The 16,352-nt window shown below is 41.9% G+C and overlaps 1 protein-coding gene across 1 annotated transcript in view; it reads right to left on the reverse strand.

The window, feature by feature from the left end:
• Positions 1-10,079: 10,079 nt before the first annotated feature.
• Positions 10,080-16,352, reverse strand: part of LOC142955019 (plexin-A1-like) — a 134,554-nt gene continuing 128,281 nt past the window's right edge. Inside the window, exons 27-31 of the mRNA XM_076096400.1 lie at positions 16,156-16,346; positions 13,937-14,106; positions 13,489-13,701; positions 13,248-13,398; positions 10,080-12,308 (exon numbers count right to left, since the gene is read on the reverse strand). Coding sequence (XP_075952515.1) covers positions 12,213-12,308; positions 13,248-13,398; positions 13,489-13,701; positions 13,937-14,106; positions 16,156-16,346 — 821 coding nt within the window. The 3' untranslated portion in view covers positions 10,080-12,212. The remainder of the gene's footprint in view (positions 12,309-13,247; positions 13,399-13,488; positions 13,702-13,936; positions 14,107-16,155; positions 16,347-16,352) is intronic.

A 16,352-nucleotide genomic window follows, 5' to 3' on the forward strand; every position in this document is an offset into this window, starting at 1 on the left:
TCTTGCCTGTTTTGGGTCCCTCGTTCTCACTCAACCCTGACTAATAGGGATATCAAATTTTTTTTAAACTTTTGGCAGTGTATGCATATGAATGTGCAGCGAGGCCAATAGAAATATCGAAACAGTCCGTGTCTTCAGTATGTGTCTTAAACATGCTGTGTGTCTGTGTTTTCTCTGTATTTTGCGTGGTTTGTTTCTACATGACGACACTGACTCAAATTATCCGTCTTCCGCTGGAAGATAAAACGCTTTGTCTTTGCGCAAAGTGCAAGGTGAAATGTGCTAAACCAGTCGTTACCATCACTCTGCACCGTCTCCCAACAATCCTGTGATGACTCCTGTGTGACAGGTTACCATGACTACCTGACATTGAGGGCACCTCTCCATCCATCTGTTCTGCGGCAATTGCTTCCACCTCGCCCCACTCTAACCTTCCCTCTCTTCCTCTACCTCCCTTCCATCACTTCTTCCCCTTGCAATACAAATGCCATTCATTCAAAGAAAAACGGAGAAGGTCGACCCTGCCGGCTTTTTGAAAGCTCCGGCTTCAGAATAACTGAACTCATCAGACAAAGGCAAAGTGAGGTAGCGACAAGCAACAGGGGCTATAAAAAAACCATCGCAAATGGAAAGGCACTGAGAGTCAAAGTATGTGAACTGTGGACTGTAAACTTCTTCTCTCTTTGTTGCCTGGCTCTCTTTCTCTGTGCTGCAGTCATTGTTTTCCTATTAAAGTTAAAGCAAAAGTAAATATATGATCTGAGTTCATCACTCAACAGAAAAATGAATTTTTACAAATTCAAATTTAAAGGATAAAAGAAAAAAACGTTACAGCTCTGAAATGCTGGGAGCACGTCAGCTAAAGGTGCTTTATTTTGAAAGTAATTCTCAAGTCACAGAAGCAACTGACCGTGAATCTTGTGTGTTTTGGTTGTTATTATCATACTGTCTGTGTCTGTGGGGCGTGGCGACCTTATGAATGACAGGTTGCTATCTGAGCTGTTCAAAATCAATTCAGCCAAAATGCTTCAAAACCGCAGTCCACAAACCAATGGGTGACGTCGCAACAACATCCACTTCTTACATACAGTCTATGGTTGTAACCCGGGCAGAACCACTGATGCTACACACTCTGGTAATTAGTAGCGCTAGGGGACGGGTCATGCTAAGTATGGCTCCAGTGTGTCATCGAGTAATGATTTCAGGCTCATCCAAAAAATCCTGAACACAAAAATGGTAAAAAAAAAACAGAAAACAGCTATGGTCTAACTCCATAATCCAATACTATATAGTTAACAGTCTATTCACACATTTTCAGCAATACTTTTCTAACATATATAATGTGTTACAAACAAATCTTAGATTATAACCTGGACTTTTATGTTCTCTACTAAATTCAAGGCCTTCTGACCTTCATTGCATATTTTATATTGTAACAACTACTGCTTGAAAGTTCAAAGTAAAGTCAGTCGCACTGCTTTGAAAGTGGATTTTAGATTGATGTGCGTATGCTACACGGGACTAGAAGACATACAGATGAACAGGACTGCATATCAAAAATACACTATTATTATTCTCACACTTCTTTGTAGCACTTTTTGTCAACCAATCGCAATTTATGTGCACTTCAGCCAGGCCAACATGTGCAATCATTCTCAATAATTGTACAAATATGTCTTTTGTTCCTTGGTAGAGAATGCAGACATTTTTTATGTACTCTCTGCACAGGCTGATGTATCAGCTACCAGGGAATACACACTGTAATGTCCCCGCTACAGTACGTAAAAGCAGATCTGAACATTCGGTAGCTGGGCTGGTTGGTAGATGAGCAGAAGCAGCAGAATTTTCATATCATGCAGTAATTCAAGCAGCAGTTTGTAGAGTAAGCAGCAGCCTGGATGAGACCCAGCTCAGTGTGAACAGACCGCCCCGTTCACTGAGTGCAGCCAATAGGACATTTATAATCAAAAACAATGAAGAAAACTTGAATAAATGGGCGGGGTTGGTTACAATTTGGCATATACCTATAATTGCTTCATGTGTCGTCGCCGGGATGTACAAGAAGTCTTCCTCTCTTTGCTAAGATGTTCATCATATTACATAATATTTACAATATTAACCCTAAACTAATTAAGTTGGAGCAGAAACAAAAATGAGTCATACTTGAATTATTTTAGAGTGTTTTCTTTTTTTAAGACAATACCCTCATATACCATAGACCGGCTTCGCACCCCATACTTACACTAAAATTATGAATTTCATGTAGATTAATCTCACCCACAAACTAATGTAAGAAACAACTAGTGTAGCAAAAAAAAAAGATTATTATTATTATTTTAGGAAAGTAAATTAGCTTAGTGTGTCAAATGAAAACAGACGGATCATATGGGGGGAATCGGTGTCTGCTGCATCTGTGTCTGTCTACTTCAAAATGTGCCCCCCTGATAGTGTGTAATTCTTTAAATTAGGACCCATAGCAATCATTGTATCTATCCTACTTTGTCTATTAAAACTGCAAAGGCTGCAATGCTGTGATTTGTGGGGTCTGGCAGGACTCCAATACATTGGTATTTAGAAATATTATGTAAAAAGCAATGATATGAAGTTATTAGGAACAAATTGATTTACAGTGTCATGAAAAATTGGAACGATAGAATAAAGCACCTGGGAGATATGACATAAAATATGTCTCTTGGGTCTGATGGTACCCCAGTTGGTAGGATGAGGGTTAATCAGTACACAAACAAAACTGTAACAATTGGAAAGTTGTGGTTTTACGGGGAAGTTTTGACACAATCCCGCTAGCTTTTCTACTGCTTACGGACTTTATGCTGGGCAAAGCTAATTGCCTCCTGGCTCTAGCTTAATACTGAATGAACAGACATGAGAGCGATATTTATCTTCTCATCTCACTGTCAGCAAAGAAGGGAATAAGTGCATTTCCCCAAGTGTTGAACTTTAATGCCACTGGTATTAGTGCTCTAGCAAATGCCAAATGTTCATATAATTAATACACACAGGAGGAATCCATACGCCTACAGACCAGAGGACACAGACACCAAACTGTGCTTTATGAGTGAGGGAAACAGCAATATGTTCACTCACGTGGAGTCTGAGGTTTGTGAAGAAGATGCAACCTAAAGGTCAATTAGAAATATCCTTTGCTGTGAGTACAGCATGAAGTGATGCCATGAGATACTTGCAGCAGCCGGAGTAACTGCCTCCCTGAGCAGCACTGTACTCACCAACATATATTAATTAACCCTTTCTCTTATCTTCCTGCAACAACCTGGTGAATAACTGTACCAGCAGTTAAAACCGTAATCTCCAAGTAACCGTCAACTCTGTTATGCATACACACACACACACGCACACACACAAACGTCTCCACCGTGACCTTATCCCCATGGTAAATTAATTGAGCTAATTAAGGGTCCTTGTGTCAGTTCCATTGCCAGGCAATGTCCATGCCTTATCTCAATCCCACAATGCACTTGATCACAAGCTGCTGTGTTTGAGACACTCCCAAGAAAGCATTAATTAATTCATGAGCGCCGGGTCGTTAAGACACACCGCGTCCCTCTGACATCAAAGTGACAGCGGTGAATGCACGGAAGGATGGATGTTGTGTAGAGGCGGAGGGTAAAGTTGCATGTTCAGAACTACTCTGTTGATCACACATGAAAAGCCAACAGCCAACAAAAGTGAGGGTTAAAGGGCAAAGCTTAGAATAAATCTTTGAAGGGTTTAGGAAGCATCTGGCGTCGTCTGATACGTCTAATCAGCATTAATAATTCATCATAAAATGTATTCAAGTAAATGTTTAAAATTGAATCACATACAAACACCAAAGAATAAGAAACAAAATGTAAACATATTATTTCCATTTCATCTGTTCCGTTTTGTTATCTTTAAAGAACATATCTTTTTTGACTGCTGCACATCGTAGTTAATTACCGAGCAGAGAAATAACGGAGGGAATTATTTTACTTATTGTCTAAGGAACTGCTCTTTCAAGAGCCATTCAAATAATTGGAGAAAAATAAGCAACTGAAAAAAAATGTGTACATATCTATTTGACTTCTTTGTTGTGCCCCCTCAAAGCTTAATGCCACAATAGACCTAAAGAGATTCATTCTTCTCTCCGAGGAAAAGCAGCGGCTTTCAAGTTCGGTCCACTGAAGCTGCAAGACACAGGGAAAAAAATTGCACATTTGAAGATCAAAGTGGGGCCGTATTGTGTGTTTGTGGGTGTGGGTGTGTTTGCATGTGTGTGTGTGAGGGAGAAAGAAAGAGAAGGAGCCACTGCGGACTGCAGCCATAACCATCAGCTGGTTGAAGCGTGATTAAATTGTCTGACGATGTCTTGTGTGGGAAGTCTGAACATGACCTATCTGACCTCCAGACTGCACACAAAACCATTCATGTGTGCACACAAACAGAGCTGATAATAAAATGCATTTCTGCACACAAAAAGATGCCCAAAGATGCCCGCATACACAGACTCGGCTGATCTATCCATCCATGAGTGGAGGTGTGAGGGGTGGATGTGCTAATCGGACAGACTCTTCCGGATCCTGGGGGATGTGACCCATCATCTCGCGGAGAAGACAGGCGAATCAGACAGACCAACTCTTCCCGTGTCACAGCAGGGGGTCTCCTCTGGGAGCTATTCATGTTTGTGTGTAGGCATCCGGGGAGAAAGGGAAGCTCAAAGGTGAACAAAGGTGACACTTGGAAGTCAATCCATGAATCATCGATTTGAAGCATTTTTGGCTCATGGGGGAAAATCAGGGAAATATATCAAATAACAAAGCAGACCATCAGCCTCAGAAACCATCAGGCATGAACGGTTGGGTAGTCTCCAGCGGTTTAGGTCCAGAAGATACTATAGACAACCTCTTTAAAAGCTCGGCAACGTTCCATATAGATTGTTAACCCGTGTGTGTTAATCGGACATCAGGAAGCTTCAGGTCAGTGGAGCGGGGAATGGATTTTCTCTGGTCCTGACAGGGAGATGCCGTCTGTAATGGTTTCTACCTGTGGAGAAATTAACAAGCCATTTAGAACAGAGGAACATCAACTGGCGAACTTTCATTCCACCTCAGATGCAGAACTGCCTTTCACTGGGTTGGAGAAGTTGCGTTGAGTGTTTATTTGAACTGTGAAAAGTTTGTTAAGAATCAATGCAGGCTTTGAATGAGGCAATATGGAACCTGACTGGTGGTCATAATAAATGTTAATGTGTTCAAGGCATTATGAAACATGTGACACATAAATGGAATAAGGTATAATAACAGTTTGGTACATGCAAATCCTTTTGTTTTAACAGCGACGGCCTCTTTGCATTACAACTAGTCTACTAATGGATTACAGTGACCTCAGATACTCCACAAAACAACAGAGTTGTTTATTAATTTTTCTACCAGCAACCCTGAGGACAAGTACTAATCAGGCAAGAAAATTATTCACAAAATAATTACTTGCAGCTTTATTTAAATAAACAATTAAGACTCAAGTGTATTATTTGCCTTCTAATCTGATCAAATCTGGCAAGGGAAACTAAAACTTTATTTCAAGTATATCTCGATACAACATTTACATGCCACATGCCCTCATGTTGAATGAGTTAACAGTTGCAGTAGTGATCCTGCGTGACTACACTGTAAGAAATGGGGGACAGAATTCACAGTGCTCATTCTGCACAAAAATGCATTGTTGAGACTTCAGCAGTCTGAATTTCTTAAGCGCAATTTAGCCGTGTTTCTACCTACCAGGCAAAATTAAGTCCAATATTCACTCACACTTTTAGCTTTGTTTTGGTCACCACCACCAACTCCTGAGGGAAATATCTGTCTCATTAGCAGCTATAGGCACCACTGTGTTCATCAGCTAATTGCTAACTTTGTATGTCTGTTGTTTGGTGCTGTGCAGGTGGTGTACTGTGGGTTTATCAATGCCATTTTGCCAAAAGAAGCTGCTGCGATCAGAAATAAAGTAACAATAGGCCTAAAGTTGGGGGCCTTAAAACCAAAACAATAAACTACAGATGCTAAAAAGCTGTGTAAAGTTTAGGGGAACTGCAGATTTGGGTGATAATTCTCCGTGGATTCTTTGCTGTGAAAGACATATTTTACATTGCACACAGTCCTTTCATCCATTGTTAATGTAAGAATATTGATTACAGCAGCTAGAACTTCATCATTCTGGTTACAAGTAGTCAGTGTGATTCATAGCAAGGTGGAAGCTTGAACAGCTAACACAGACTACATCTTCACTAATATGTCTATGGTGGGCTGAAGATTGGCACCACCTGTACTTAACACCCACTCCTCTCCTTCAGACTCGCGCGCACACACACACACGCAGACACACACGCAGACACACACACACACACACACACACACACGGCTTATTCTGTGCACCATAAATTAAGAACGGTGACAGTAATCCATCTCGTTGCATCCCCCAACCATTCACGGCTGTCACCTTCGCCTCGCCAGGAGAAACTGAACTGCTCACCGGATTTAGGGGCCCTATAGATACCACTGCCACTTATGGTGCCCCGGTTCTGCCATGCACTTGATGCAACACACATTGACAGATACCAAAAGACTCTTTAGCTAAAATAGAATTCCAATTTCACTGGGTTCAGCGTGTGATAAAACACAGAGCCCTCTTCAATTGTAACTAAACGAGATTAAAGAGGAAAGGAGTGAGTGTGTGTGTGTGTGTGTGGGAGGAGGGCAAATACAGATCATGGCTTTATTAACTATGGCAACAGAATTTTGCATGCAAGGAGAGGTGGAGGAAGGGGGGTGGGGGGGGGGGGGGGGGTGAAGAAACGAGCATCTTGCGCTTTGCATGGAATTTATCATAATGTTCGCGCTGCAAGATCATTTGCCTCTTGACAGGATCATTACGAGATTCAGTGCTCCCACGACCATTACGCAATTTCAGCGTTCCTCCTTGGATGGAATTTTAATTGAATTAGCCCGGCTGGTTACACATGGTGCGAACGATAACATTTTCTGTCTATCTGGGCTCATTGAATCCGCTGGGGGGGGGGGGGGGGGTGCTGACGGTTTAAGGCAGGCCATAAAAAAAAGAGCAAGGTGGTTTTGGTTCTTTCCAATATGCTTTCTTCTGGGTCTCTCTCTCTCTCTGTTGCTCCTTGCCTTCTTGTTTAACAACAATACCTGCCATGAAAATCCCGGGCCTGGCCTATCTGAGCCGGCTGAAGCACCGTATTATGCACCCAGAGCCACTGTTCCGTCTAAGTGCCCATGTAAGCTGAGGGCAGTGCGAGCATGATGTATGGTTCGGGGGTAAAAGTGTTAGTATTAACACCTCCAGAGAACAAACCTCCACCAGCCACTCAAGTACATTCCCATAAGAATGATTAATGACGCCAGTCAAGTTATGAAAGGCAGGGAGACGGAGGAGGGAAGCTATCAAGCTGCAGGCAGATACAGAAGGCTGCTCTTGAATGTGAACATTTTGAACCTTAATTCTTTGATACTGAATGAAGCAGCCCATTAAGAGGCTGAGTATCAATAGAAACATTTAAATACTAGTGCAGATACTACACGGTTATTGGTATTTTCAAAAAATATAATTTTCTCAGTACCTTACATTGAGGGTTACAAACAATTTTCAAATGATAAATGTTGAAACATACAAGAGCTTTGCCTCAACAATATGCAGTCTAAGAAATGGCAAAAACGATATGCCTAAATGCAATCGCCAGAAAAATAGCTAATGGTCGGCTTTAAACGATCCACCACGGTCGCATGAGCTTAGTATACACAACAAGGCTGCAAAGCCAGACTAGTGACCTGATGATGTTTTGTGGTCTCGTTCAGCCACTTGTTAGCAACCACTTCTTTTAAGACACTTAAAAGCTTCAAAAATTCACGCGAGGACTTGCTGCACACCATTAGCAAAGTCTTGAACTCTAACCTCCTCCGTCAAGGTATAAATTGCTCCACACAAGAGAGATGTAGTTTCAAAAGCAGTTATGACACACAAGTCAATGTAAAAATTCACCATTTGAATAACTGCGTGAACTTATTGTCCTTAGTGCGACTGAGCAAGCCGCTGATTTATAGTGAGCTAACCGGCTCAAAGAGCATGTTTTTTTCCCTTTAGAATTGTTGCTCCTTGTGTTGTTGGAAAAATATGAGTCATAAGCAGGTATAAATGAAAAACACCCAAAACCACTTAGATTGCTTCCCTTACCTTGGTCACTGATGATGAGCATCTCTTCAAGGTTACACAAGTGATTGGACAATCTATGAAAATGAGCGAGATGGAGAGTTGCAGGTACATAGTCGGACTCACAGTAGCCTGGGCCATATTAAGAAGGAGTGGAGTTATAGACCCCATGCTACAGTGGAACATATCCATGTATATTAAATGCTGTAATGGGAACATATTAACCATCCTGCATAACTACTACCTCCTCCATCCATCTATAAAAAGCGCACAAGTCATTAAATAGAAATCTCAAGCCACATTTTATTTAGCAAAAAATGTTTAATCTCTCCTTGATGCGTGTTTATTTACAAGTAGTAAATCTGCAAAATAGGAAATAACAGAATATTTACATAATGAATGTTAACCTGCAAACTTGTGACAGTCGCTTCAAGTCTGAAAGTCTGAAAATGTATCAGTTACTGTCGTATTAAAATTCCTTTGCCATCTCCGTCTGAAATTCATTTGCTTTGAGTTTTCTTGGATTCTATGTAACACAAGAAGAAAAAAAGGACAACTACTGAACTTTCCAGAATTTAAAGAAACCAGGAAAACAAACTAAAAACAGAATGGTGCCAGGAGTTGCATTTGATTCCATTTTTTTTTTTTTTTTTAAAGGTAAAAGTGTGACTAAGCATGTATAAAGAGCTGAGAATTAAACATGAGATACATGGCTTTGTGCTGACTCTGCTCACACTGAAGCCAGTGCTTGTTCATTTGTTCTGATTTGACCGCATCAAACCCAGCAACTCTCTTTCAAACTGCAGTCGGCATGTTGTTCTTTTGACAGGTTCTTCGTCAGCTGATGCTTGCTTCCTCCTGATGAGATCAAACACTCTTTTGACAACAGACATGCTGTATACCACCTCCACAACAATTAATACGAGTCAATTATCACACTAAACAGTCGTACACTGGGAAGTTTTCTCTAAATATGCATCCAGACTTGCATCCAAGCAGGTCAATCTTAAAGGCCAGTAGCCATGCAAACGATAAACTAGCCAACTCCCTCAACACTCAACCAAATTACAAGCAGAATACGACACAAATGGAGCATGAACCTGAGAATGAATTGAGAATGTTTGAGTGTCTTTTAAAAGAAAGCCTGACAGATAACCAACTGGGCACTGTTGCCACACTTGGTTTTCGTCCGTGTGCTTTTGCAGGGAGCGAGTGTATGTGTCCCGACGGTACACTGTGCTCATACTGATCATTCAAAGAACTGCTGTGAGCTCTGGCCTCACAACAGTCATGTATTTCCTCGCCATGTGATCTACAGTAAGAGCACCAAAATGTACGAATGCAGCGAAAACTCAGCTGTACGCTGGAGAATACTAAAAAAAAAAGAGCTTTGAATGCTTGCATGTGGCCTAAGCATGTTTTGGTGGTGGTGTTGCAGTACTTTCTTTAATATAGATGATTTAACAGACATTATTTAATGTGTGAAGCCAACGTGGTCAGCTGAAACGGAGACATTTCTATTCTTAGACGGGCCGAGTGGTCCCTCAAGATTATTTAGTTTGGCAGGTACAGAGTGAACTATCAAGTCCCTACAGGTATCCAGTTGAACTAGGCTCGTAATGCAGCTCAGACGTGTAAACAAAAAGGTGGGTTGACATGAATTTGGAAGGTGTGCTCAATATTCCTGGATGTGAGAGTAGATTGTTTTTTTTGTTTTTTAAGGAACCTGGCGTAACAATGGACAGCGACAGCATTCATGATCAGCATAAAATGACAGCCCTAATGTTTGATAGAAAAAAATGTTTGATACAAGAGTTAAAGCAGCAAGTCACATTTCCATCACAAAGACACAGATGCTCATCTGATGCAACAATTTCATTTTGATACTCGAGATCAGGAAAATAAACCTCAAGTTCGGTCAAGTACTTCAACTTCAGGCAAACTGAAGAGGATTTTGTCTTCTGTGTACCGTAAAATGTACAATTTACATGTTACAAAATAAAAAGACAAAAAAAAACAACAACAACCTGATTACAAAAAAAAATGGCAAACAACTTTTGTTCATCATGAAAAAGTATACAATTTACAAATTAAAAACATCAACAAAAACATTATACAGACCACAGTTTGGTTTTTTTTCGGCAAGCAGAAAAAAATTATCGGAAAAACATAATTTCTCACCACAAAGTCAAAAGCCCTGACTTAAAAAAAAAAAAGAAACAAATAAATCCTCTTCAGAGAGCAGTAATAAAAAAAAAAGAAGCTTAAGCCACACATGGCAGTAGGCTAGTTCTGAAACAAGAGCTGCAGGCTAAGGGGAGGATTACTCAGCCTTGTGTAGCTAATGAACAGAGGTGTCTCACCTCTTTATCCTTCTACACCCTCCCCCTCATGGATAAAAAGCTAAAACCCCCGTCTCAAATAGATAGGTTAGAGGTGTAGAGAAACACATTATATATTTTCCTTGTCCCTCTATCTGGGTGTCTAGTCTGGCTTTAGGCTGAAACCACTTTTTCCCTACTTTGTTTCACTAGAAAGGGGCTCAGCTAAGCTCTACCTTACCTCACTGTTGCTCCTGTAAAGACGTAAACAGCGTCCGAGAGCACCAAGACTTTGGCTATTTCTCTAACGGGACTGTTACGGAAAAATGAACAACACAAACTCAGGTCATGTGTAATCCTCAGTGTTGGATATGGTGGCTACGTGGTATCGGAAATATTTCAGGTAGTGCAATGTATCTACTTCATTGTTCGGTTACTATAACATGATCCACTCGACTATCACTTCTTGACCCTCAACAACAGAACTAGCCGTGGTGCCGGACACGAACGTGGCCGTAAGAAAGCAACAGTCCTGTGAGTGTGTATTTGGTTGTCTGAAACCAAAAGATTGCACTGATTGAATTAGAAACAACAGCAACTTCATCTTATCACCACGACGCCATGAACTGTCCTAACTCGAGAAGGCGGACGACTCCGTGTCGTCTCACTTCCCGTCGTTTCCAATACGGATCTTGTGAAGGGTCATTACTCAAGCAGTTCTTTTCAGTCACTAGGCATGTTCATATTTAAAATCATACGGTAGCACATTCCATCTAACAAAATGTCTTTGCACTAAACAACATTCAAAGAAAACATGGCACAGTACGACTTTTTTGTTTCTTTTTTTTTTTGTCCACAATGTTTTTTCTTTTGTACTTCAGACATCAAATCATGTTTTATTGTTGGTATTTGTATTGTTTGTTGGTTTAAAAGGAAAAGGAAAAAACTAAAATGTTTCCTCCCTAATCTTTCTTTAAAAACGTAGCTGTATTTCTATATAATATCTATATCATCTTCCTTTGTAACGTTTCTGTAAATTGTGCAAATTCAGCAGTAATACAAGTGGCGAGAGATCAGAGAGTGGGCAGTTGATTACATCTGTACAAAAAGAAAAGAAAAGAAAAATCTAACGGTGACACCCGTTGGAGTCACATGACCTAGAGAGCCTTTCTCCATTGGCTCATCACAGACTGTTCCATTCTGTTAATGATACCATAACGTGGAGTTTCTTTCCAGGCCTCCATTGTTTCTTTCCTGACCATCGCTTCATCACGACAAAACTTCCTGAAATCAAAATTAAGCAAACAACAAACACCAACATCCACAATAACCAAATGCTGTCAGTTGACATGTTTCTCCAAGTATGCATGTGTGAAAATGTCTGGTGTCCCAGTCCCTCACACAGACACGAGCCCACACACACTGTATGGGGCTGCAGACAAACACACACATACACATGTAAGCGTACACAGGCCCGCCCATCTCTGCCGAACCCCCCCCCCTCCCTCCCCCCCCCCATTTTGCAGTATTCTGCTATGGTCCTTTTTGCAGTTCGTCTGTTCGTATTGTTGGGGGTTGGAGTTTTGTTTGTTGTCTGGGTGAGAGGAGCGACGGAGAGAGACAGATGGAGAGGAGGAGTGAAGAGAAGGAGGAGACGGAGGTGCCGGATGGTCCTCAGCTGCTCAGGGCCATTGTGTCGATGACCTGCTCCAGCTTGCTCCTCAGTCTCTGTCTCCTCGCCTGCTCGTCCCGCTCCAAAGCCGACAAGATCTGAGGACAGACAGGGGAGGAGGTCAGTCAATGTCACAATGTGCCTGCTTTTGCTTTCAAGACATGACGTGATTTTTCCCCACACAAGGCTGCCAGAGGACACCAACATGCCACCTGGCTGCTTATAATTGATACATACCATAAATAGAAAACCTGGTATCCAAATAATGGCCAGCATATGCACAAATAAAGGCCTTTAAATTACCTGGCTGTAGGCTACGACAACAGGCTCTCACATAGTCAATTTATTATAAAGTACCTTCCCACAGCACTAATTCCATCAGTCCAACAACAGTCAACACATACTCACCACGACGCCGCTCTGAATTTAAATTTTTAACAGAAATGTTCTGCTTTCGGTTACTTTTCTAACAGAACAATGAAACTCAACACTTCCTGTAGATTTTTCACAATAGAAGCATACCAAGGTCGGGCAGGTGAGAAGACTTTTCACGTGAAAAATCAGCAGGAAGTGAATTAAAACAATATTATTTTGAGAGCACAGTGGTGAGTATGACGTGACTCTGTTGTTGTACTGAAGGAGGTAGAGTTGTGAAGATGTACATTACACAAAACAACAGGTAAACATGGAGGAAGTTTTGAGTTTGCTTTAACTGGGAAGCATTAGCATTAAAAGTGTGATAACGGCCTGGCTCTCTTGTCAGTGTGCTTTTCGTGTACTTGCTTTTGGTGCTACAGTTGGACGGATCCTGTTAACTCTTTTAACCGTTCAGGTTAACAGAAATCAGTGTTTTTACAATAAGCCAGGCTTTTTGTTTTCTGGACTAATTTACAGGATGGCCAAAAACAAATCTCCATAACACAAAAATAACGCTTCTCCAAAGTATGTAGGGGAGATGTAACGGCCGACAATCAGCGTTAAACTGTTGTTCAATGAAAATATCTCTGGAGTGTCCTCAGAAATGGCTGACATCTCACCTCATCCTTGTACTTGACAATGTAGGAGTAAATCTCGTTTAGGGCCGACATGCTATTGAACTGGTTTGCGTGCAGGCGCGACTGCTCCGCCAGGTAGGCACTCATGTCCTGGTCACTGATGGCCGGCATCCTGGAGATGTCAGAGTAGTACCTGGAGAGAAAAAAGTCCCCACACACAGTTTAGATATTGACAAATTCAATTTAAAACAGCTTTCAAACTAGACAAATTTGGTTAGCGTACCTCTCTACCCAGTTCTTATAGTTGGGGATGTCTTTAGCGTAGAGCAGCTTGTTCGAAGGAGAGTCCTTCCCTAGCTTATGCTCTGATGTTGAACAGGAGTCCATGAAGGTCTGAGCCACCACAGACAAGCAGGCGTCGGTAATGCTGTTCTTATGGATGTCAAAGACAAACTGGGGGTTCTTGATCACGTTCACCCAGAACCGCAGAGGAAGACTGGAAGGATGAGGTGGAAGGAGAGAGATGAAGGAGTTGTACAGTTAGAAGGACTATTAAGGTGCAAAGACCACGGCCATGGATGAAGTTACACACACAGACCGGCTGAACAAAGGCTGCTGGGCTCACAGTCAAAAATGTTTTCATACTACAGCAGGTTCTCCACAACACTAATGAAACACAAACCAGCTACCAAATGATGCCCTTTTCTCTGTGTGTGCACACACAAACTCACCAGTTGCTCTTCCAAGTGTGCCGTACATCAGAGTCTGATATGGAGTGTTTGTCTGCCTGCTCGTCCAAGAAGTCAAACATGTACTTGATGGCGAGAGGCAGGGCGCTTCCTCGGTGCGCTGTGCTGAAGATGGTCTCGAACAGGTCATCCACAAACTTCTGGAGTGTACCCTGAGCAGGAGAACCAACACTGACTTAAGTTAGTGTGCAAAAAAACCATTTCAATTCCTCTTGCAGGAGAAGATAACGTCTGTGTTTTCTAAAACGTGCTGAAACATCAGAAAACAAACTAGCCCACATTCTGTGTACCCAAATGTTGGAGAAATGTAAACACCAATAATGGCACATGTGAGCCTATCAGGGTATCAAGGTTTGACAGAGGACAGGCTATGCCCTCTGTACATCTACACAGCCAACAGGAATATAAAGCTACAGAACGCAGTTGAGTTATTACACCACTAAACGGCCTCAGCCTGCATATTCCTCTTTGCTGGTGATGGTCTGTCTGGAGGCGATGGCTGTCAGTAGCAGGTGTTTGAGAATGACGGTGCTCTGCTTTTAGTACTCCAACTTTTTTGGTTGAGAGTTTGTGATGGTGCCGAGTGTTCTGTACAGTATTTAAGATGGGGCCCACTGTGAGTTCAGCCTGAGGCTGTTCTGCAATGTTTTGTTTTTTACAACATCACACAACTTTGGAGATTCTGAATTCCTCCTAAGTTTTAAACAATTTGATGTATCCCACAAGCGTTCAAGCGCATTATTTTGCATCTTCAAGCACCTTTTACAAAACCGTATTTAAACCAGCCAGAAGTTGAATTCACGGTTTTGTACTTGTTCACACATCCACAAATCAGCTTCCTAAACACACAATGCTGTGGGGGCTGTAATAAATAAGAATAAACTGCAGTGCTCCAAGTTCCCCTCCCTTGTCTTCCCCTGGCTTGCATGTTAATCATTAATCGAGGCAGCATTGATGCCGCTAACCTTGCACTTTCCTACCTGGAGCTGGAACAATGGAAATCTAGAGCTAATGAGAGAAAAATCAGGGGAGAGGAAGTATCAGGTTGAGCTGAATCACCAAGGTAGTTAGTATTTGCAAATGAGAGCAAACGCCTGGCACAATTAGTGGACTCTGTAGGCAGTTGCTGTGTGTTTGTGTTCATAAACTATTTGTTAATGAATGCATGTGTGTTTCCATTAAGGGTTGTGCAAGCATATTTGGGACACAACAGCTGGAGTCCATGTGTTTTCTGTGTATAAGGTGTGGCAGAATAAATACAAAGGAAGAGCTGTCAACTTACTGTCGACTGAAGCGCAATTCAGACGCCTCTCCTGTTGCTGCCTTAGTTTTTGTTCATAGCTTTGTACGCTTTCTTAAACCTGTGCTGAAGTGCCGTTTCAGTTATTAAGGCAAAACACAAACCAAACTTTCTGAGCAAATTTCAGATTCAAAAGGATTAACTATTAGTCCTGTTATGATTATCCTAATAGGATTTTTTATGCCATCTTAATTTCATTCTTAATAATTTAGGTAAGATATTAATGTGAGATACATACAGGTGCAACTTGCTTTGTAGGACATTCGTGCATTGGACCATAAACATGAATAACCTAACCAACCGTCCCGTTGCTAAAACATTCTCAAACCTCTCTCAATTGCTCTTGAAACGGCTCTGGTGAAGATGCCATCAGTGTATCAGGTTAAACAGTCTAGTCCAGAATATAAAACAACAACGTTCTCAGGGAGGTTTATCCAGGACACCAACACAAACAGCCCGACTCCAAGTAACCTTTCAGATCATCGTCTGAAGACAAACGCATGAAAACCTGAGCGCAGCTTCCAGTGTGGCCTGGAGGACATGGAGGAATTTGGTGAGTAATGATCACAGGCTAAAGGCCTGAGCCTGAAAGCCCCGAGGCCACCAACAGAGGGCCCAGTAACACCGACCAAACAGCTCAATAGACAAAGGTCAACCTCCTAATTAAGACACAATCACTAATTCCTGTGCATATGTGTGTCTTTGTGCAAAAGGTTATGAAAAATGTTAATGAGCTTTGAGACCGCGGTCATACAAAGGTCAGGGATAGATGCTGCTGCTGAAAGTGGGGTTCATGACAGGGATGTGCTGGAGTGGGCTTTTTGAATGTTTTATGTATATGTGTGTGTGTGTGTGTGTGTGTGTGTGTGTGTGTGTGTGTAAATATACAGCTTCTCAATACCTTGGTGGCCAGCAGTCTGGTCAGGTAGATCTCAGAGACCATCTTGCTCCCTCTGTCCCCTTCCCTCTGGTCTGAGTGGTCGTGGTTCTTAACCAGGTGCCACAGTTTGGTGCCGCTCTCGAGGTCGGGGGTGATCATGGGTGTTCGGGAGCGCAAGCTGTCTGGACTGCTGGCTGTCCTCAGCATACTCTCTGGAA

Source organism: Anarhichas minor, unplaced genomic scaffold, assembly GCF_050575085.1.
Source record: "Anarhichas minor isolate MPS153535 unplaced genomic scaffold, ASM5057508v1 ptg000021l, whole genome shotgun sequence".
In the NCBI taxonomy this organism is placed as follows: Eukaryota; Metazoa; Chordata; class Actinopteri; order Perciformes; family Anarhichadidae; genus Anarhichas; species Anarhichas minor.